This window comes from Centropristis striata, chromosome 9 (assembly GCF_030273125.1).
Source record: "Centropristis striata isolate RG_2023a ecotype Rhode Island chromosome 9, C.striata_1.0, whole genome shotgun sequence".
NCBI classification, from domain to species: Eukaryota; Metazoa; Chordata; class Actinopteri; order Perciformes; family Serranidae; genus Centropristis; species Centropristis striata.
In genome coordinates this window covers 12,209,316-12,234,367 of record NC_081525.1, presented here as the reverse complement: position 1 = coordinate 12,234,367, position 25,052 = coordinate 12,209,316, and the positions used below count along the sequence as shown (strand labels likewise).

Below are 25,052 nucleotides of genomic sequence, written 5' to 3'. Positions count from 1 at the left end.
ATTATCTTGGTGAAGTCTTCATGTCTTTCGAGCATTTTCACAACAGAAGGCTGCAGTATATCTTATAAACAACAGCACAACTTTAAAAATAAGCCTGTATTCATGAGGTTAAGGGAAAGTTGATCTCAACAATGGTACAAGGAGAACGAGTGCTAATACCAATTCTGATGTTTGGAAGGAAAGCAATCATTAGCTACTAATAAAGACTCGAGTGAGGCACTTTGTTTAAGGGTCAGACACAGTGCACGAGCTTCTGAGCGAGCTGTGTCAGAGCTGCTAGGAAATAGGGCTGCAGAGAAGGAGGGAAGGGGAGAGGAGAGATGGCACGGAGGCACAGAAAGAGTAATGAACCCAAATCATTGGGGTATTTGTTTCAGGGAGAAAGAAATGAATAAGCATGAAAATAATAGTCCACAACACTTAGCCAGCAGGACAAAAACTAACGGGAAAGAGAATGCCCAATTAATGTGAAGGGAGAAAAGGAAAGAAGATATATGAGAGGGGAGAGAGTGTAATATTTGGAAAGGGTAAACATTAGGGATAATGCCTGTGTGAGAGGAAGCAAACACATGCAGTCCTAATTTGGATACAATTAAAACCATGCTAGCTAGATCTGATGTATGTGTTTCAGAGTGTGAACCACATGCTGTAAAAGTACAAGTATACACGCTGTGAAATCTTTCAGCATTTGGGACACATCATGGGGCACAAAATCACTCCACTGACACCACGAGTGATAATGACAGAGCTAATCTTTGTTTGAGGCAAAAGTGGCCCTCTACTTGTATTTTTTAACGTATCATAGCAACATACAAAATCCACCAGGGCTTGCACAGGAAGTCTATATGGACAGATTGTTTATTGGATATTCAGTAAGTAGCATATTAATCCAATTACATTGATTCTGAGACACCTGCACTTGCGTCTTGTGCTTGCCGGTCCTTTTTTCTGCATGGTCTTTTCTCCTACGTAAATAATGATTTTTTGAAAAATGTATTCAAAAATCTTGAAAATCAAGGATGCACACCTTCGTGCCATGCAGAAGCCACATATGAAATCTTAGGTCAGTCTGACTAACGGTCAGCGAGATATGCCATAAACATGCACTCTACTTGTATTTTTTAACTAATCATAGCAACATACAAAATCCACCAGGGCTTGCACAGGAACTCTATATGGACAGATTGTTTATTGGATATTCAGTTAGTAGCATATTAATCCAATTAAATTGATTCCGAGACACCTGCACTTGCGTCTTGTGCTTGCCGGTCCTTTTTTCTGCATGGTCTTTTCTGAAGCCAAGCCTGTTTAGATGTGATCGCGGTGCTGAAAGCAGGGCAGAGTTAGAGAAGCAGTGCCGGGCAGAGAAATGGATATTTTACTGGCCAGGTATATCTTAAAACAATCAGAGGCTTGATGAATTGGCTGAATGGCTGATGTATGGCTGGAATGGAAGGGGTATTTGGAGAAGGTTTGAGTCAGGGAAATGCACCTCATCAATCAGCATGATTAAAGGTTTTGGCTGGGCCGAAACAAACTCAACACAGTAAGGGCCTGGCCTTAAAGGCACAGTCCGCTGTTTGGAGGTACAACAAACAAGTGTTGGTTTAATGCACTGGCAGTTGCATTCACATTGTGTGGCTTTGTGTTTGTCAGAACACAAACCACAAAATCAGGGAGGAAAGCTATTCCTATTTGTAATTACTAGTGCAGTGCCCGTAGGAAGTATGTATTCGTATAGTGGGAGATTGAGTAGATTTTTCAATTATGGCCAAATGAGGTTGTGTGTGAAAGTGGATGTACAATGTGTTAATATACAAAATGTATATCGGGTAATACATGGATTTACATTGAGATATAAAGAGACACAGAAATAGTTATTTTAAGGAAAAGAAACGTAATCATTCAACGTGCTTAGACATATATACAAACACAGATATATCGGAGGGAATATGTTTACATGCAGCACAAACAGATGGATGTGAATAATGTGAGTAAGGGTTATTAGGTGTGTTGTGGAATGTGTAGATTGATTGATAACTATTGTGTTTCATATATCGTGGCTATGCAGACACACAGACGCACACTACAATGTCTGCAACTCCATAAAACACTTACTTTTCATAAGGTACACACACCATCCAGCACATACACATTGAACATTGATATTCGCTGAAAACTATTCGAATATTATTGGAAAATCGAACCTTTTTTGCGCACTTTAAAACTCCGAAAAGAAAGACAGGTAGGCTAAATAGACTTACAGATGACATGAGTCAGGGTGGAAATCCAGAGTGAATTGTGTTACTGACCAGGTGTAGGCCTATCACACAATGGGGCGGAGCTCCACTAAAAGGCGTCCGATCGGAAATGCCGCAACACGTCCTACGTAAATAATGATTTTTTGAAAAATGTATTCAAAAATCTTGAAAATCAAGGATGCACATTTTCGTGCCATGCGCGTGCCACATATGAAATCTTAGGTCAGTCTGACTAACGGTCAGCGAGATATGCCATAGACACACACGCACACGCACATGCACACACATGCACACACACACACACACACACACACACACATACACACGCACATGCACACACAAATACACGCGCACTATGAGGGGTATTTTATGCCAGCACACTATACTTAAACGCCTAGAATGCGTCGCCTGTGCCAGCATAAAGTCTGATTAATAGGCGTGCTTACAGACACGCGTATTGCGAGTACACCAGATGACATGGGTGACGGGTGAAAAGTGCCACGAGCGAACGTAGTGGACGCCTGTGTGTGTGTGTAACGTGTGTACGTTAACAGTGTGTTACTCTGTGTAACAGTTCAGCTGTTACACAGAGTCTCAGCTTCATATGGTATTGTTTATAAGAAAGCACAACTTACAGATGAACTCCAAGCCCCCACAGAGCTGTCAGGATATTTCTATTATTTTCAGGCCAGTTTTTATTTTCTTGTTAACGAAATCTCTCTCTCTCTCTCTCTCTCTCTCTCTCTCTCTAGGTTTGAATAATATCGAATTGATATTTAATGATAGCAAGGGTGAAAGGGATAATTAAAATAATTTCAGCTACTTAAAATAGTAGGCTAATAGTAAAGTGCAACGCTCACAGCCAGTTCCCAGCTTCGCGCGCGGACACACAGTTCATTACGCACCAGCTGTAATTAGGTAGGTTTACCTGCCTGCAGAAGCCATAATCGCTGTCACCCCTGAATATTAAGTAGCCATGCGGACCTATCTAATGAATATTCAGTAGCCATGTGGACAGCAGTCCGTTCACAATATGATTCCATCGGACCTTATATCTACACTGTTTAACCCAATTCGGCACTTATGCACAGTCCCATTATGTTTTACAGACATTCGTAGTTAACTAATGAGGTAAAACATTTTGTTTAAGCTGCATTTTGCTGACTTTCACTCCTAAAACAGGCTAATTAAGCCTCCGGTTTTGGCCGGAAAAACGTTAAGTTTATCTGGTACGTACGAGATAGTCTTTCTCTTCATCTATAAGTTGTGCTTTCTTATAAACAATACCATATGAAGCTGAGACTCTGTGTAACAGCTGAACTGTTATAGGCTTACACGCGTTACACACACACACAGGCGTCCACTACGTTCGCCAGTGGCACTTTTCACCCGTCACCCATGTTATCTGGTGTACTCGCAATACGCGTGTCTGTACGCCTATGTAGAATTGTACTTAACAGTCACGCGGGTCTTCATGTCACGTATTTGAGGCGTAGTTCACCCGTCACGCAGCCGTCACGTAGGCGTATGTGCAACAACGCGTGTACAGCGTCTGCGTGACGCCTGCGTGACGCCTGTCTGTCCATTGAAAGTGAATGGAATTTACACGCGCACGTTAGACGTTTGATGTCATCGCATAGGCGCTGTACACGCGTTTTAGTATAGTGTGCTGGCATAAAATGCCCCTCATACGCGCACACACAAACACACACACACACACACACGCACACACACACACACACACACACACACACACACATGCACACACAAACACACACACACATGCACACACAAACACACACGCGCGCACACACACACACACACACACACACAGACAAATGCTTCTTGCTTTTATAGATAGACTACAAAATAAACAACCATTTACTCAGTTCTGCATTTCTAGTTGTTCACTAATCACAAACATGTCACATCCATTGGTGACAGAGTTGAAAATAACCATCAATTCCATGCAAGAGTGATCTTTACATGAACATTTAGGGTGCATTCCAACATCCATACTTCCATATTATTTAGTATGCCAATACTGTACCAGGATGTCAGCATGTTTTTCTGGCTATTATTATCCACAATCTATTCCTCAGCTGAAGATATGTCACATTGACTGAGCCAAGAAAGCACATGGTGATGACAGCCTGATGATAGCTTACTGACAGAAGCCTCGATGGATGTATGAGCAAGATGGTCAAGCAAGTTTAAGGCACAATGTTAAAACTAAATAGTGAGTTCAAATTGTATGCATACTGCATTCAACAGTAAATGCATTGTGAGGGCAGCTGCAGTATGTATGCACCATTTCTGACTTGTTTCAATATCTAAATACTGTGTCCAGATGATATAGTTCTTAGTTCCTTAAGTAGTTCAAATGTTAAGCAGCAGAATATCCCATTACAAACCAAGAAGTAGTGAGATAGCGAATCTATAAATACTTGCCAGCCCTAATAATGACACTTTGACAGCACTATACCATGTGTTAGATTAACACCCCATCTGCACACAGGAGAAAGTCCTAATTCATTAAACACACGTTCATACACACCAGTGAACACACACTGACAGTAGCATACTATATATGTGCCCCATGGCCAAATCCATTGTAGCCAAGGCCCTTAAACGATAAATACAGCTTCGCGTCAGCAGCTCTGCATATTTAAAGCCACTAATGGCTTCCTGCAAAGCGCCCGCTCTCACAGACACACAAACACACACTAAGCCAAGGAGAAAAATCACTGGTGCGGGAGTAGGGAGTTCTGTCAGCAGAGCAGCATCTCCAAGCGAACAGGTGCTGCAATGGCTGGCTGGGCAAGGTCAACCACGCGCTTTAACCAACGGAGGCTAACTGGCCGGCTGGAGAACATAATTATGAGTTTGGGAGACAGTTGAAAGTCATTAATGAAAGGAGGTGTTGACAGGCTCCACACTGCTTTCTAGTCTTTTAGTTGAGGATCATAAAATGTCTTTGACATGTGAAATACTTGTGCTTCCTTGTGGATAAAAACTCACCTTAATTCTTTCATTCATTGTCATGCATGGTCAGACCTGTTCCTACCCTGGAGGCATTTAGGAAACATGCCATATGCCTGGGGTGGGGGTGGGGCAACCTGAGAGGTTTTCCAGACTCAAGGTCATTTTCTAAAGGAATAATGCATGTTTGGTTGTTGAATGTGAAAGTAGTTGGCGAAAATATGGGTCCAGCAACCCACTCTGTTCTCCATTATAAAATATGGTCCAGACCAAATGTTAAAGCCAACCACTCCATGCACTGAATTTGGAGGTTTTTTTTTGTTTGTTTTTTTCACATTAGGTCTCTCTAAAAGTCTGTATAAGCTTAATTTAACCCTTTGATGCACAACATGGGTCTAAAGTGATCCTACTTAGTTTTTATATTCTATATCTTTGCAATAAATTGATTTCATCATTCAGTATTGCAGGTTTTCCTCAAATAACTTGTTTTTAATCATTATAAGTCCTCATTTTTTGTTTTCATTTCTTACTTTTTGAATAAAAACCCTTTTTTTAAGACACAAATATTAACTATCCGTTTTTGTGAAATTGGTGTTTTTCTTGGTGAGCTACGTAGCTAAATACTTAGCCAAGAAGTTAGCTAAGTAGTTAGCTTTGCGAGCTACGTAGCTAAGAAATTCAAATGCATGTTGTGCATTGGAAGAGTAGTGACACAAAAAGGGATTTTATTAAAAAATGAATAAAGGAAGACATAAAATTTGGATCTATGATGATCAATAACAAACTATTTGAGGAAAACCTAAAATACTGAATGATGAAAATTATTTATTGCAAAGATACAGAACATAAAAACTCTATTGGGTCACTTTAGACCCATGTTGTGCATCAAAGGGTTAATAGCTTGTTAAGATGCATATTTTTGGCAGTGGCGCCACTAACTGAACTCACATACACACTTTATAAAAAATGGATGACTGACTGGAAAGTCCGGCGGTTATTCGTCTTACACCTACTGTAGCTTGAATACACACTCTCCGTTTCACTCGCACACACTTACACACCATCACACGTCGGTGAGGTAAAGCCGTATGCTTCTGTCCATTGCCAGGGGGGTAAACACAAACACATAGAGTCTAATCTGAGAGCAAACAGCGGCGCCTCATGTTAACCAGCAGGGATACAGTTTCCCTCAACACAACGCGGCCTGCAGCAGTGAAGAGCTCCCACATCAGAAATAGAGATGGAGGGAGAGAGGAAGAGACCCGAGTCATGTAACTGGGGACCCTGGCATCTTCGAAATCATTTAAAAGTAAAACTTGATCGACTTAGAATGAAGGAAAATGTCTTTTTGATTAAATGGGTGAAGTGGACGCGATGGGACACAGTTGCGAATACCTGAAATTTATCTTGTTCATACTCTTTTCTCTTGTATCTGCATACAGTGTAATTTAATAATGGATGCATGTAGCCACGACTGTTGTACTTTTTTTTTTTGTTGTTCTCTTTTCAGTTGTATCTGATTTTTTTCAGCCGCTCCACCCATAGAATGAAAAATTTCAATAAAAATTTAAGTTAAAAAAAAAAAAAAAGGAAAACGTGATCAACTGTTTGTTGATTTTGGCACTGTTTGTGATGTAACGACATGAAATTAGTAAGCTTTTTGCTCTAAATATCTGAAATTAAAACCTGTTGATACTGACACCTCAGTACTTTACATTTTCCCACATAAATATCATAACTGTTGTATGGTTATAGGGCTATGATTAATATTGTTTTCATTATTGGACATCACAAAATAGTTGTTGCTGCTGTTCATAGCAGTACATTGCTTAGCTTCCTTGTCAGACATGCTGCCTGTTTTTCCAGTAGGTAACTCACTGACTATGGATAAATGTAATATTTTATTTCTTGTGTCTTGTTTTCATTCCTTATTTTGTCTTGCTCAAACTATTGTACAGTGTCCTTGAGTGTTATAAAAGTGCTTATAAATGTATTATTATTATTATTATTATATACCATACAACCCCACTTCAAAAAACAGAACTATATCCGTTGACAAAAACAAAGAATTGGGGGAAAATTACTTTTGCTGTTGCCTCTGGGACTTATAGCTTACTGCGACTTCCGCTAACTCAACAAAGGTTACACCCATAATCATTTCTACTGTAGCTCCCCCACAAATACGGTGGAAAGAAAAGGTCATTGTGTAGAGTATTAATTGGCTCAGAGGTTAGGTTTTGGACTGTGGACTTGAGAATTGGCCATCGTTGTAAATATATCATGTTCTGCCTCCTCATGACTGACATGAGGAATGTGCGTATTGAAAATGAATGAATGATTGCTAACAGCAGATGATGGAATACATTGTTTAATATCTACTTCTGTGGCTTTGGCAGGGCTTGAAGGTTGCCGGGGGAGGGTTGTCCATCCAGACGCTGGCTGACTGACAGTTATAACTCCAACAGACGTGACCCACAATAGTTCCGCTGGCATCTACATAGTTTAAACCTCTGAAGTCCAGGAGATTTTGGTTCAAATTGTCAACTTCCTATGCATTCGTTTCTGTCTGTTTAGCATCTTTCAGTCTGTCCTTACATCACATGCATGGCTCCTTTTTCTTGACACAAACTTGGCTATCAGTCAGATTTTCCATTCTATTTTAATTAACAAAGTATAAAGCTGCCAGGAACCGAAAATACAAACAAAAGACAAAGGTTTCTATGGAAATGTACCACTTTTTTTAACCATTTATACACAAAAAAACAGCAGAAAAAATAATAAATATTAAAACTACAAAACAGTCCCTTTGCATGTAAAAACAGAAATAGTTTTCATTGTAGAAAGAAAATGCACATTTTAAAAATGGTCTAGAAACATAAGTGGCACACTGTGAAAGCTCCTATGATCGTACTTTCAACTGGCTTTCTCAGCTTGTCTACATATCATATATAAATAAAGTTATTACTGTAAATTAAACATGTGTATTTTCAATAAATAGATGCACTCCAGAGGGTTAAGTTTAAGATATCTGTCCATCAGGAAAGTTAATATCAGAGTGTTTCATTGGATTACATGCAACAGAACATTAGGCTTTTTACTAATATTCTGTATTTTATTCATCTAAATTAATATATATAAGCCAAATAAAACAGATCAGAGCATGAATAAGTGATGAGAGAACACAAAGACGTTGGCGACCACCTACTGAGAACATTCACTGATGTGTGTCGTGTTCTGTGTCTGCTAGCAACATCTCACAGATTCGCCTTTAAGCCTTTATGCTCATTATTCATACACACACACACACAGATATATGCACACACACACATGCCCCTAGATGAACGGTATGCCAGTTGAGTGAAAGGAGGATATTGCCCTATATCTTTATGCTGGTATAGTTTAATAAGATAGAGAGAAAAACCCCAGAAACCAAAACAATGTGGAAATGGAATAATTCCTTCCATCCAAACAAATGACAGCACAATTTTCATTTAGAACGGAGGCAGCGAACCTTTGTTTCCATCATGTGTCGCAATATATACCTTCCCTCTGGGTAAGGTTGTGACATCCATACACAGGAGAAAGGGAATTAGAAATTAGACTGATGAGAAAAGATAAGACAGATGAGGAGGAAAATGGAGATAGGAATAAAAGGAAGGGAGTGGAGATCAGAGAGGCAGTTGCCATGATAGATTAAAGGATACTAAATATAAGAAAGGAAATGGAGGTAGTAGAAAGTGTGGTAACTGGGCCAAAGCCAAGTGTCCGCTTTCCAATGGACGTGTCATTTTTAACACATGCATGTATCAAGACTGGAGCAACACATAAACAGCTTAGATATAAGTCTGTCATTACCAAAGCTAAATGCAATATGTTTGTATAGTATTTCTGTTCAAGATGAAATGGCTTGGTAGCATTTGCTACCCACAACATTCAAAAAATATCTCTGTGTGTCATCACACACTGCAGTGGACAATTTTATATGATTATCTGCTCGACAGACGGTGAAAGTAAAAAGTGTCCTTTGCCTATGACCTTCCCAAAATAACTCCATAACAAAATAGTGGGACAACAAAGATTTAAATCCAGCTTTTGGACATAAATGTCTGAACTGTAATCAACAAAGCAGTAGGATCAGATATCAGCTGCAGAAACCAGTTTGAACCAGTTATGAAAGAGTAATGCAACCAAGTGAGGAGCTCAGATTCCTATTAAGGACTCAGAACCGAAAACTAAGCTCTATGCAATAATACCAGCAGCACATGGAAGCAGCGAGAATGGACGGAAAGAACAAGGCAGAGAGAGAGAGGGATAGTGAGAGAGAGACAGAGAGAGAGAGAGTGAGAGAGAGAGAGAGAGAGAGAGAGAACAAAAGACAGGTATTCAGGAAATAATTTTAAGATTCTAGTGTTGACACTCAGGAGAGGTTAAACTCTAGATTGTAACCAGCAGAATCACAACCATCAGCAACCATCAAAAGAGACAGAAAGTAAGATTTTGTTCCTAGTTCCTCGTTTTAGCCTTTATGCTAAGCTAAGAAAGAGAGAGAGAGGGAGAGTGAGAGAGAACAAGAGCGAGAGAGAGGGAGCGAGAGAGAATGAGAGCAAGAGATAGAGAATGAGAACTATAGCAAGAGAGAGCAAGCGAGAGAGAACGAGAGAGAGGGAGCGAGAGAGAACAAGCGAGAGAGAGAGGGAGCGAGAGAACAAGAGAGAGCAAGCAAGAGAGAGGAGCGAGAGAACAAGAGAGCAAGAGAGAGAGAAGGAGCGAGAGCGAGAGAACAAGAGAGAGCAAGCGAGAGAGAAGGAGCGAGAGCGAGAGAACAAGAGAGAGCAAGCGAGAGAGAGAAGGAGCGAGAGCGAGAGAACAAGAGAGAGCAAGCGAGAGAGCAAGCGAGAGAGCAAGCGAGAGAGCAAGCGATAGAGAGCGAGAAATAGAGAATGAGAACAAGAGCGAGAGAGCAAGTGGGAGCAAGTGAGAGAGAAAGAGAGTGAGAGAGAGAGAGAGAGAGAGAGAGAGAGAGAGAGAGAGAGAACAAAAGACAGGTATTCAGGAAAGATTCTAGTGTTGGCATTGTAACCAGCAGAATCACAAAGCAACCATCAAAAAGCGACAGAAAGAAAGTTTCGATTCCTAGTGTTAGCCTTTATGCTAAGCTAAATTATGAAGTTTAAAATATCAGCAGCAACCTTTAAACACCAAAGATATGGAGAGAATGAGAGAGAGAAAGTATGATTCAATTCCTAATTTTAGCCTTTATGCTAAGCTGAGAAAGCAAGAGAGAGCAAGCGAGAGAGAGAGAGAGAGAGAGAGATAGAATGGAAGATTCAACTCCCTGCCAAAGCTCGGGGAATCACCGAGACAAGAAAGAACAGATTTAACTTGACAACAGTGGTTGTGTATGACACATTCCAGCAGGATCCTTACCTAGGACGCCCAGCCTGTAGTTGACAGTTATGACAATCACATTTCCATAGCTGGCCAGGATGCTGCCGTCAAACATATTCCCAGTTCCTTCCATGTACGAGCCCCCGTGGATGAAAACCATCACCGGCTTGGGGCTTCCACTCTCCCTAATGTCTGGAGGAGGGGGGAAGAAGAGGAGGAGGTGGAGAGGGTAGAGGGACTGATTAGATGACAGATTGAAGGTGACAACCAGAGATGAAATTTCAATACTTTAGGGGGCTTTGGCCACCCCTTTAATTTTTTTTATTTTTTCTCTGAGTAATCTTGGCACACTGGCTTTTGAACATGGAGACCTTGTTAGTTTGAGGCGTCAAACCGTTTTTCTACATGAAGGCCGTGACATGTTTGCAGTGATTGGAAAATGTTATTTATTTATTAACCTATTTTAAATCCATACAGTTGTTAATAAAATAGGATATTTAAAGTGCCGAGTTATAATTTTCCTCCAGGCAATGGACTGTCAACATGCAAGAGTGGCAATCTAAACTGTCACACCATGTGGAAGGTAAAACTTGGGCGATTAATCCGTAAGAAAACTAATAAAAAATGGCATATTAGGTTAGACAATTTTATGAAAAAGCACTGCTTTATTAAAACTTAATTTGAATTCAGATAAGCACTTCATAGTTGTTTTGCTGTAGGGAAATGTTTGCCTTGATTCTGTGAATATAAACGCATGTGAGCACTTACCGGCAGCAGGGGAAATTAAACAGAACTAAAAACTGAATGGGACATTTGCCTTTTCTTTTAAAGAAAAAACAGAAAAAGTAAAGCCTTTTGTTAATGTGATTGACAGGATGTTGATTCAGCTTTTAAATTATAGCTCAATCATTTCCATAAATTACAGTGTAATAAGAGTAGCTGCATAAAATATGTGGTGGATGATGAGTTGTCAAATTGGAACAAAGCAGGAGGCGTGATGCTGTTGCCATAGGAACATTTTTTGAATGTGTAGCTGCATCTGTGAAATATGAGGTCAAGTTAAGGAGAGTGGTGAGCCTGCTGTTAGAAGCAGAATTAGCCGTATTAAAATGTCTTACATCTGGCTGATTAGAGTGGAAGAAAGGAGGGCTGCATTGTAAAGCTTCAGCCCTTGACGTGGTTCTAATACGGGCTGGATTGTGAGCAAAAAAGGATGAGAAGATTTGGAGAGATCTGACAACATGCTGCAACCCACGTTCAAAACAGGGTTTTTACTTTCATCTTCTGCATCTCCGAGATGAAGCTTTTCATCTTGCTTCCTTACTATCTCCATCAGTACATGCATCGAGCACACATCGTTTATCCCACTGATGTTTTACCACTGAGGGACTCGGGTCCAGAGAGAGATCAGTGAGTCTGTGCGGAATTAAAAATTAACCAAGCAAGAAAATAGAAAAGCGCTACCTTCGAGACAAGAGAATAAAAAGACCTTCAGTTGTTCGGGGAGTAAGAGAGGCAGAATGATAGTGTTTGTGTCTGAAAGTTTTCCTACAGTGTGTGTTTAAAATACTCCTAACCCAGGGGGTGTACAAAATAATGCATACACCTCAGGGAGAGACTTCAACTCTGAAGGAACCTGATCACAGTAACAAAAACTGCTATGAAGGTCGTTCAATTATGCTTTTAACCCTCTGAACCAGAAGCAGTTTCAGGGCATTTGTTTTGTTCCTGTCACATTTTACTCACAGTGGCCTCGTTTTTCACTGCAATATAGAAGTCCTGCACCTCTATGGAAACAGCACAATCATGTCTTCTGTGCAGTATAACAAGAGGTATGACTTTTCTTTTCTGCTCTGTATAAACAGCCAGCATTTCAGTTAAATTCACTACCTTTTTTATCATGTGATTGTTGGTCTCAGCTGAGTAATTCATGGGTTCTACAATTTGGTTAGTGCACTTTGTTTATTCAGCCAATCTGAATATTATCACACTATTGTTGTTTTATCGAGGGTTATCCTTCCTTAACAAGGAGGGGCCTACTCCACCTTCTAGTAGGTCCAGTAGGTTATCAGCCCAGTCAATGAAGGTTCCCTGTTATGTTACATTTCACTTTCAGTTTTTGTTCTCTTATGTTAGGGCAAAAAAGTTCCGGCAACACTTTACAATAACCATCATTTATAAATGGTAAACAGATATAGTATAACAATATATATGCCATTAAGAATGGTAAATACATAATTTATTGATGTTTAACTAACTAAATTATGTATAAATGGCAAAAAGATGGTATATTAATGTAAGTTTATATTTACTTTACCATTAACAAACCAATACATTTTAATTAATAGTTTATTAATAGTTTTAGTTGCATTCATTATAACATTTTTAACACCATATTAAGTATGTTAATGATTTTGAAATGATTCATATACCTTAAGAAATTGGTTGAAAATATTTAAAGATTAAATATGTATGTAGCACTTTGTAAATGGTTAATAATTGGTCTATAAATCATCTATAAACATCACATAGTTGGTTATTGTAAAGTGTTACCAAAGTTCCTTGTTAGGTGTCATTAAATACTTTAGTATATAATGCAAGTAATTGGCAAAAGTGGAATCGTTGTGAAGATGATGTCACTAACGGAAGCAACATAGTTGTGTTGGTTATATAAAAACGTGTTTGGTTTCAGACTTGACGCAAACACTGGTGTGCTGGGTGAAAGTCCTGGGTTTGATTGACGCAACCAATGTCAACCAATGTAATTTCACTTTTGCCTTGCCGTCGTTCAGAATTGCAACTTAATATAGCAGCCCATAGAATGAGCGGCCAAGTCGCGGCCCGCGGGCCAATTGTGGCACTCGTGACGATGTTTTGTGGCCCTCACCTTGATATGAAAGTTTAATGTGAGTTTTATATGAATGGCACTTTACCATGTTGTGTGTGGAAGGTCCCTTTAATTACTTTTATTGGTAATTTTGTGTCTTTTTTTTAATAATTTTGTGTCTTCTTTAATAATTTTGTGTCTTTTTTGGTAATTCTGTGTTCTTTTTTTTGGTCATTTTGTGTCTTCTTTGGGTCATTTTGTGTCTCTTTTGTGTAATTTTGTGTCTTTTTTGGGTCATTTTGTGTCTTTTTAAAATAATTTTGTGACTTTTTTTATAATTTTGTGTCTTTTGGTAATTCTGTGTATTTTTTGGTCATTTTGTGTCTTTTTTAAGTAATTTTGTGTCTTTTTAAAAGTAATTTAGTATTTTTTCTGTCATTTTGTGTATTTTTTTTTGTCATTTTGATACTGCCTCCAGCGGCCCCCAGGTAATTTGAGTTTGAGACCCCTGTACGAGAAGGTGGAGTCTGCACTTCTCACCCATACTTTTGGAATGAGAAGTGTAATAACGACCGGATTGGCTGGTTTGTTTTTTCCCGGAAAAAAAAAAATTTGGATGAGAAATGTATATTTTATTTGTAATCCTTTTGTGCTGGGAATATGATATGATGGGAGCTGAGGATTTGTTCGAAGCACTGTTTTTTTTGTTTGTTTGTTTTTCAATATTATACAGTGAATATTGCAGGAGTGGTTAGGAGCTGACATAAAGTGTGGAGATGTCATGAACGGTTATATCTACAAGGATCATATAAAGTTTTATTTGGCAACATCTGTGAGGTATTAATTGCACTGTACACGATGTTTTTATTACTTTGAGGGTAGTTTCATAATATTATACAGTGAATATTGAAGGAGTGGTTAAGAGATGCTGAAAGATTGCAATTGTAATCTTTTATTTGGTTACTTTTTCTAATCAAGACATTCATCACAGAGGATCAAAGTTCAACCACTATTGGAAATTTTAAAAGCTAATTTGCCATCTATAATAAATGGTGTATTTTTGGCTATTTAAAAAAAAAGTCAAATAGTGTAAAAAATACTTTAAATAATGCACAAGAGCAATATTCCCTTGATGAATATATGTCTTATCTTGTTAAAACAGTGTATTACAATAATTAGAAAATCAGTGTACATGGGTTTACATTCCACTTTACCTGCCTTGTGCATGATAAAAGTTACATTACTGAGGAAAAAGGACATTATACAGCAGGAATTGAAGGAGTTGAATGAAGTGTGTCTTTTTATTGGACAACTGCAGAGATACTTTATTCCTAACACAGAATTTAAAATAGACACTGCCTTAGAAAAAAAGCAATTGGCAAAAGGAAATGGGGTAAAAGAAAACAAAAATCTAGCGGGAAATTAATATGACTCACATCTAGGTAAAATGCTGTCTCCCTGTGTGTGTCTGTGTGCATACTATGTTTGTCCTTTCCTCTGTTTCTCTCGGTGCAGAGCTCATTACATCACTTCTATCATTCTCTGTCCTTTGTAGTGTTTTTTTTTTCTCTTTTCTTTCTCCTAGTTGTTCTGCTCCCTCAGTCGCAGCAGGCAATGGCCACAATGTAGCGGCACATCATAACTCTCCTCTGGAAGGCTTCCAGAAACTCCTGACAAAAAAGGTCAGGGGATTATGGCAGGAGTGTGTATGCATATGTGTGTGTGTGTGTGTGTGTGTGTGTGTGTGTGTGTGTACCCCATGGTACAGATATGTGTGTAGCCTGATGAAAGAGGAAGAGACATAACAGAAGAAACCATCTGCAAGTCAATGACGATATTATTGATATTAATGATGTCAGCTGTGGTGGTGATGATGACGGCAACCACCATAAAGGTAATATTGATAATGTTGATGGTGATAATAATAGTGTGATCTATTAAAGTGACAACAATAGTGGAAAAAATAATGACGGCAGATAACGATGATGTTGTTGAAATGAATGAGAGGAACAGCCATGGCGGTGATGATGATGACGATGATGTTGATAAATAGATGATGCTGATCACGCCATTATGGCTGATTGTGATGTCACTGCCATGGCGACGATGGTATAGGTTGAGTTGGCAATGGTAATGGTAATGGGACAACAAGTTCTCCAACATAAGAGGCTGAAGAGGTTGTGTGCCAGTACTACAAATTACGGCACATATGTACGTATCGCGGCTTGTTCTAAAAATAGCACACACATACAGTCCGGGTTGTAAAAAAGGCTGAAGTTTCTGTGGATTTATGTTGTAAAACCACTGAGTTTAACTTTAGGGCAAAACACTTCTGGTAAGGCGTTTTCAGCGACAAACATTGTCGGTAAAACAGAAGATTAATGTTCTGTTAGTTAGACTATTTTCATTGCAGCGCGCATAGGGAGTCCTGCGGCTAATGGTGCGTTCAAGGTCTACACGAATGTCAGAATTTTCAACGTTGTTCCGAACTCCAAGTTCCGACTTTCAGTGTTAATATAACAAACCATAAGGCGTTACGGTAAGAACGTGTTAGACCCTCTTTAAAAATAAAAGCAAACACATGTAGCTTTCAAAATAAGAGCACATGGCTGTGTTAGCAGAAATGTAAAAATTGGCAGATGCTGCTGTATTTATTCATGTTTTACAAAGGGTTTAACCTGAGCCAGGCCTTACTATAATGATAGTCATATCACAGTCATGCAGGTGTAGTGTGATATTTTTATTTATAACATACTGGAATCGGATTCGGTACTCTCTATCAGCCGATACCCACAGCACAAGTATCGGAATTGGTATCTGGAGGGAAAAAATGGTATCCGAACATCTCTAGTTCAAACAGTAAATAAATGTACGTAAATGCCGGAAGTGAAGTAATTACAAGGGACACGTGACTTTTAAAAGTTACGTAAAAGCTCTTCAGAGAGTCCATTCTCTCCTAGCCCCAACAACAACTCTAAAAGACGAAGTCCTTAAGAATTGTCACGAGCACTCTTTGCTTCACTAACGGCTCTTATCACACTAATCGCACTATACCTTGATTGTTTCCATTCATCTGTAAGTCGCTTTGGATAAAAGCGTCTGCTAAATAACTAAATGTACATGTAAATTAAAAAAAAAACGTAAGTTACGTTCAAAAACGTGACTCACGTCAATTACGTACACTGCAAATTATTTGTTTCTTACCAAGATAAAAGAACTTAATTTATGATAATTTATCTTGTTTAATGTGTTAATTTCTTATTTTAAGTGTTCAACATGCTTATTTCTAGATTTAACAATCTTAATTGAAGAAATCTTGTCAAGTGAAATTATCTGTCCATGCAGCAAGATCATTTCCCTCAGATTTAGTGTTTTTATCATGTTTTAGACACACCTTTTTGCAGTGTAAATAAGTAACTTAAGTTAAAAATGGTTTACTTTTGTTTTCACAAGGGACGCGAACCCCGCTCTCCTGGGTGTTCTACCCATCCACCACCCCAGCCTCCAACCAAAAGCGGGAATCCACCTTTTAAACTTTGTTTGGCTGTCAATCAGCAAAACGGCAGTGGAGGCATTACAGCAGCAGGTGAAAAACTGAGACATAGCTTGTTATTCGCTGCCATGTACGCGTGACCTATATCGACGTTTTTGACGGGACAACAGGCTGAATGGGGGAAACCGTGATGCTGCTGCTGCTGCTGGTGGTAATGATGACAACCCATGGCATTGTTAACGATGTTGGTAATGCTGACAATGCTCACAATGGTTATGATGATGATGTCAGCCATAAGGATGGCCATAAAGCCATAAACAACCATAAAACTGAAGATGATGCTGATGATAGCAACAATCACTGACAGCCAACAGAAGAGGTGATGTCAATGGCGATAAAAATAAATAAATAAAAGACGATGATCACGGTGATAAGAGCAACCATGATGATGATGATGATGATGATGCTGATGATGATATTTTTCTTCAAGGCAAACACAGTACGGATGATTTCTCATATCTGTGTACCCTGTAGGAGCTATACTATGTTTCACTGTTTCCTCTATGTGTATATGTGCTCTCAAGTATTACATGAATATATTAATTTTTTGCTGCAGCGGGGTACATCCAGCGTGGCTGCCTCTTTTTGTTCAGCGCTGAAGGTCGGCGGTATTGAGGTGAGGTTAGGATAAAATTGTCTTGGCAATGTTTGAGCATTTGATGGATTTACCTGAATTCACTGGCTGAAACAAGTCCCGGTGTATATTGAACACACTGTACCTTGAGGTTTTAAGTTTATGCAATCCAGCTTGCTCTCAGTGTGGTTTCCTGGCATCCTGCATTGGCTGCCAAAGCAAGACTCTGAGCCAAAAAAAAAAAAAGAAATATCTAAAACTCAGTCACTCCCATTCCCCTAACTTATCAATTAATCCTCATTCAGCTGATTGCAAATTCCTCTGCTTCCATCATCCTCTTGTGTGGAGTGAGGCAACGGCGAGGTGATTACAGGAACATCTAATATTTACATGATTGTTTTTCATATTAATTTGTCCTCTTCTGTTAAAAGCAACTTTAAATGATTTCAGTTTTCAATAGAGGTGTTTTTGGAAACAGGCGGGAACATCCAACTGTCCTCCAGGGTTTTTTACACAGCAAGCAACAAGATGAAAGCTTGCTTTGAGAAGAGCTAAAATGAGATGCAATCTTATAGTGATTCGACCATTCAGTCTTTCCAGGGATGAGCGTGGGTGAGGGAGAGTTTGTCAGACGATAGGTACCGTGCCAACATGGAGTAGATCGTTGCTTCCTTGAGGATGAGGTTATGATCAAAGAGATTCAGGTGCTTTAGATTTCTCTGAGCAAACCCTGAGAGATGCCCCGGGGCTGTTGCAACAACTTCGGTATCCTCTCCCTCTGCCGGTGTAGAGGACTTATCAAACCAACAGCAGACACAAGGAGCAGAGGTGTTTTTTATCCTGGCTTCAGCCTTTTGCTGCAGAGAGCAAAGCCGCGGGGACTCTCCGTAAAAAAAGCAACAGGAAACAAAATGAGGCCCCGGCCTGATTCAAATGCTTCCGGATGAAATGCTGCTGTGTAATCAGTAATACTGCAGATGTCACTCATTAAAGTGCATATCCACTGGCATGTGTACAATGGTAGATTATGAACATGTAATGACGCGCAGATTTGATGGCATATTTAGTTGTACTCAAGTCATTTGCAAGAAATATTTGCTTAGCAGGATATTATATTTGCATAAAGGGGATGATACTTCAAGGAGGATATATTGAACAGTTTAGGTTTAGGAAGTTGACAATATATGATTACTGGGCATTAGCCATGGAGGCCACAGATCTGATAATTGCCATATGAATAATTTTTGGTAGTCACATTTAGATTCCTTATACCTGTTACTTTTAGAACTGATTCATATGTATAATTGATAACCTACAAAGCTCTGAGAAGCCTTGCTGCCCCAAGTTACATTAGATCTTTTATTGTCCCACACTGTAAAAAAATGTTTCAAATTGTATGAGAAATGGGCGTAAAATTAAAAATTGCATATCACCGTAGTAGTAGGGATGGGTACCTTTCACATTTGAACCGATACGGTACCGATACCCGGTACCTGGGAATCGGTACCGGTATAAAATCTAATGCTTTCAATTCAACATATTTATTTCTCAAAATATAAACTTTAAAAATATATCAAAACAATATAAAATCCAGGATGAGCAGTGCTTTATTGTTGAGCGAACGTGCATTTTGTAACATGAAGGTTGCAGTGTTATCAAAGAATGCAGAGGAGCGCAAGTGCACGTGTGATTTGTTGTGATGACGTCGTAGCTGTGCGGCGCAGCACCGGTCAGACAGTATTGTGGCCATAGCATGGTTGGAATAAACAAAGTTGAGTCGGGCTGCACTGTGCACATATCGAGGATGACGCAGGAGTCCGAGGGATTTAATTTCAGCGAGGCAGTTTGGAGTAAATTGGCAGGTAATATTCCTGAGTTGAAGAGCAGAGTATTAGCAGAGGACCAGAGATGCAGCAGCTAGTTGCTAGCTGCTAATGACTGGTTTACAGAAGAATGGAGAGAGCAAACGGAGTAAGGAAGGTCCAATCTCGAGGCAGACGAAGGCCAAGCCCGGGTAGAGACATTGGAGAGATAGCAGCTGGCGGCTAGCAGGCCGAGAGCCGGCTGTTCGTCTCTGCGCCGGGGTGGACGAGGGCAGTGGCTAGTGGCCGCGGTGAGCAGACAGGACCAGACGAGGAGGTAAATAAAAAAATAAAAAAATAGTGCCATCGTCAGCACGCTTGTTAATCAAAGACGTTAAATGAAAACGGCTTGAAATCAATGATCAGTTTAAAGGTAACGCCGTTAAGGTACCGGAACATGGTACCGTTTGATTTTACATGAAGCGGTACTCGGTAGTTCCGACGGAACTCGGTCGGTACCTATAAAAGTACCGAATTCGCTACCCATCCCTACGTAGTAGACACTTTTAATTACTGTAGATCAAGGAATAGTACAAAACTTTTCAAAAACTGTAGAAAACACACAGTTTTAATGTAAAAATACAACATTTTCAGGTAAAATTAATGGAGAAATACCATATTGTCACAAGGACACAATTACCATAAAATTAACGGGACTTTTCAGTCTAAATTACAGTTTTTGCTGATATTTACATTTAGATTTACAGTAGAAAACCTAATCACTGTAATTTTATGGTGAAGTTCTGGCAACCACAGCTGCTGTTCTTTTTTTTTTTACCGTAAATTATTATTATTATTAATTTTTTTTACAGTGCATGCACCTTCCCACACTCAAGATCCTTGGATCCCCCGTGTTGTTCCAAGTCTAGGTTCATAACAAAGGTGATCGAGGCTTCGCAGTGATGGCTCTTGGACCTTGATATCACCTGTCAATCTAAAAATCATGAATAAGCACACCTTTTTTTGAAGTGATTTTTAATCATTTAATAAAGCCGTTTATTGGTTTTTGCTGGTTAAGTATGTGGACTTGTTGGTTGCATGTGCAGATGTCATGAACAGAAGGCAGGATTATCTCAAGTCCTTGTTGAATTACCATGGCTGGAATGTGAAGAGAATTTTACTCCATCTGTGGTTCAATTAAACTTAACATTTGACTAAATTTTCTCCCTAAAGCGTTTCTCTGCAGTAAACTCTCTGTTTGGGGTTTCTCATTGGTTGGTCTTTTACTCAACAAGTTCAACAAGTACCACAAATTTATATACATATGTGCAAATCGCGGCTCGCATTTAACGGCTCACGGTAGAGCGGCGCATTCTAAAGAAAGCACACACGTCGCACAAAAGGCTGCACTTTTTGTGGATTTATGTTATAAACCTAGGTTTAGGGCAAAAAACTTCCTGGTAAGGCGTTAAAAAAGATAGTTTGAACGGTAAATAAATGTACGTAAATGCCGGAAGTGAAGTAGTTCCAAGGGTTATGTGAATACTGCAAGTTCTGTTCAAAAACGTGATTCATGTAACTTACGTAAACAACATAACTTAAGTTAAAAATCATTGACGCAAAGCTGACCTTTTTGGGGGGAGAACAGGCTGCTTTTACTTGTCATTATAGACGGGCTCAATCCATTTTTGTTGTTGCTGACTTTAATCAAACATAACTTGCTGTATTTTGTAGAGGCGGGACTTTAACGCGTTAATTAAGATGAATTAGACAAAAATAAACGTGTTAAAAAAATTGACGCATTTTAATCAGACTTATTTTTGCACCGCGGAACGTTTCTCACTGGATGAGTTTCAGGCGGAACGATTATAGTGGAGCACCAACTAGCGTTCATGAGTTCAAACAACAAACCACAGTGAACATGAAGGAAGAAGCTGATGAGAGCGCTTTGGTTGGCCCCGTGGATTATGGGACATTTTGTTACAAAAAATTAACGGATGGAAGCGTCGATAAGAGCATGGTTGTGTTGTTATGCAACAAGGAATTCACATATCACCGCAGCACATCGAGCCTCAAGTATCACCTCAATGCTAAACATATAGCAGCTAGCGGCTAGTGTGGTAGCTAGCGTTGATTGTGTTTTACTTAAAAAAACAAAGTATTATAGTTTACAGAAGGTCTACCTACCTATAGGCTACCTGAATTTCTGAAATGTACTATATTTCTTAATATGCTATTGTTACACTTAATGACAAAAATTGCACTGGTCTGTTGGACTTGGACAACATAAACAATATTTTTGTTGCTTAAGCTTATGTATTCAGTCATTATTTAATGGTATACTAAACATCCATGTGAAAAAAATGACTTGTCACTGTTCTCAGGTCAAATATTTATATGCGATTAAAATTCGATTCATTTTGATTAATTCATTACAAAGCCTCTAATTAATCAGATTATTTTTTTAATCAAGTCCTGGCCCTAGTATTTTGATTTGTGAGCAGTACTGGTGAAGGAGTTTTGACTTTTACTCCACTGTTTGTGAAATCAAGCAGCCACAGAAGTTGGAGTTGTGCCTGAAATGTCACCAGCTGGGGCCTGTGGGCGAGCCGGATGCAACAAGGTAACACATTCTCCAGTTGATCTTTTATCATCCTTTCTGTGGCTCCAAGATTGTCCTCATGGTCTCACAAAATCTATGTCCTTGTGCCCTCTACGCTCAAAGTAATACATCCATAGTGTACAGGACGATTAAAACCTCACAGGTGTTGCCATATAAAACTTTATATAGGGTACCAGGGAGCCTATATGAGCCTTGTAGATATAACTGTTTACGACATATCCACACTGTATACCAGCTCTTAACCACTCCTGGAATATTCACTGTATATTTTTCAAAAAAGGAAAAAACGCGGAGCTTCTAACAAATCCTCAGCTCTCAGGGACTTTGCTGTTTACATCTCTATTCCCAGCACAAAAGGATTACAAACACCAGCTTTATTGAGTATAAAGAGATTGTAAAACCCAAGATATGCTGAGTGGGAGGGGTGGGGAGGTTAGGGGATGTCCTCATTCAGTTTGCATCTACAAGGCGACAAAGGGTCAAGGGTTAAGAGCATCTAGAATCACTGGGGGAGGGGAGGGGGGGCAGTCAGGCCAGATATGACAGCAGAGTGTGTGACTGTGTGTGTATGTGTGTGTCCTCGAGCATATTTTCCTCTATATTAAACTGGATTAGTTGGAGAAGCTCTCTGGGATTTCATTGAATAGATCTGTGTGACTCGCTCTAATCTTATTGGTGTGTGTGTGTGTGTGAGTATGAGCTCCCAGAAAAACAGCGTAATGGCACAGATCAAAGGGATCCGGATGGTTGTGAGTCTTATTTGGATGTAATTGCTGTTTACTTCGTCACATTATACAGTAGAGGTGCCTTATTAAGACTTTCTGCCTGTCATTAAAGTTGCACTCCAACAGCCTTAAGGGGATGCGACTCTATCTCAGGGTTTTATCAAGGACATTTTATTCCTAATATGACTTTTCAAAGGACTGCTTGTTTATGGCAACCCAGCAAAGGTTCATCTTTTTGTATTATAGAGATTAATGGATTTCCAGCACACTGTCATAGCTTTCAAACAGCATTTAATTTAAATATCAAGAGGGGCAATTGCAAAATGTTAGTCCTATAGTCTTTGTCGGATCTCTTAAGTATTCTTTTTTATCACTACCCAATAATCATAGACGATTGAATGCCTTCAAAGCAACAACAGTATGTTGGAAGTGTCTTTTATTTTACTGTACTTTAGCTTTGTTTCACAGTTCACAGTCGTGTGCAGAACAAACACTATGTGATTTAGTTCCAAACATTTAGTGAGTGTGACTGAATTAGGCCATTAGTTATATGAGATAGCTGACACACCTTTTCGAACAAGGCAAACCTAGTTCTTCTGGTTTGCAGGTGCTGGTTCACAGTTGGTTCAAATTGCGAACCGTCTCAGAACCTGTTTGCTTTTCCACAGGTTTAAGAGCCACATCATTACATCATTGTATACGCCTGGAAATGTCTCTGCTCTCTCAGCAAGTGTTAAAACAACAATGGCAGACTGTTGTCTCTTAACCCATTTAAGCAGGGAAAGCATTACCGCATTTCTACCATTAAAACCAGGGGCGCTGTTGCGTTATTCTACCATTAAAGCTGGGAAATCGGATACGTCATTTTGTAGTTTTTTTCCACCTATTTTCGGTCTCTTGGCCAATGAAATGCATCAGAATACATGCAGGAGTGTCCCAATTCAACATTGGACTTTTCCAGAACTGAAATCATGGCGGAAGCTTCAACAGGTATAACACGTAAAAGCTGTCGAAATACTTTTTTTTTTTTTTTTTTTTTTAAGATATTTTTTTTGGCCATTTTTTGGGCTTTATTGATAGGACAGAGTGAAGGGGGAGACAGAGGGGAAGACATGTGGTAAGCGCTCTACCAGGTGTGCCACCGGGAACGCCCCTCGAAATACTTTTAGAAATGCCATTTCTATCTGCTACAGAGGCTGAAATATCGATTATTTAGAAGGCGTTGTCACTTTTTTTTTACAGGCGTTCTAGGCCTAAATGGGTTAATAAATGTTGCTCCTGGCTTTGTGATCCTACATTGGCGTCCAAGCGCGACTGGAACAACACATTTGTTCTGATCGTATTGAATGATATGGACAGTGAATGTAAGATGTTGATGTTAGACGTTTTAGTTGGTCTTGTTGGTCAGATAATCCTGCTTCCAGTCTGTGGTTCATGGTTCAAGACATGACAAGACAAGAAAGAGTTAGTGCTGTTCTGAAACCAGATTTCCTGGCCGAGAGCCAGTTCTTTGGCTGTCAAATTTGAATAGTTTCAAGATGGCGGCCATGATGGCAAGCCGTCCGCCTCGCTCCTTCGCTGTTTTCCTGCTCCTACTGCTTTTTGCCTTCCGATATGTATCTGCTCTGCTGGCATATGATCGCCAAATCATTGTCTCTGCACCTTAATCTCCTCCTTTAGCTGTTTTCTTTAATGTACTTTATTACCCGTGTCTTTTTATCTACTGCCGATTTTAACGTGTCTGATTTTTCTTTTAGTCTTTTGTTTCTGGTTTCTGTAGCACTTTAAGATTTCTTCATGAAAAGTGCTTTACAAATGAAATTTGTTATTATTATTGTTTAAAATCTGCCCCCCCTGCGACCCGGCCCCGGATAAGTGGACGAGGATGGATGGATGGATGGATGAAGATTAAGCACTGGCTCCAAAATCGGCCCTGGATCTGGGTCTGACATGTAAGCATTAAGCAACAATAAGGCATCCATGTTACTTGACGCCCAGCCAAAACATAGTGAAGCCAAAGTTTTACTTATGCAGGTAATAAAAATAAAACACAGAGGCTCTGTAGTTTGAATTAGTGTGAATCAAGACAGCAACAATGCCCAGACTGCTCTCCCTCAAAAACGACAATACAAGGCGTTTAAATACGACTCATAAACTCACAAACTTTTTTTACGTAACCTACAGAATTTTACGTAGCTTCCGTGGCTCACGTTTTGTGAATTACGTTACTTTGCATAGGCTAACTTACGGTAGTCACGCCACCATTGTAACTACTTCACTTCCGGCATTTACTTACATTTATTTACTGTTTAAACTG

General features: G+C 39.4%; 1 protein-coding gene across 1 annotated transcript in view; it reads right to left on the bottom strand.

Annotated features, from left to right (window-relative positions):
• Window positions 1–25,052, bottom strand: part of nlgn1 (neuroligin 1) — a 453,450-nt gene that overhangs the window by 258,580 nt on the left and 169,818 nt on the right. The window contains exon 4 of the mRNA XM_059340847.1: window positions 10,671–10,823. Coding sequence (XP_059196830.1) covers window positions 10,671–10,823 — 153 coding nt within the window. The remainder of the gene's footprint in view (window positions 1–10,670; window positions 10,824–25,052) is intronic.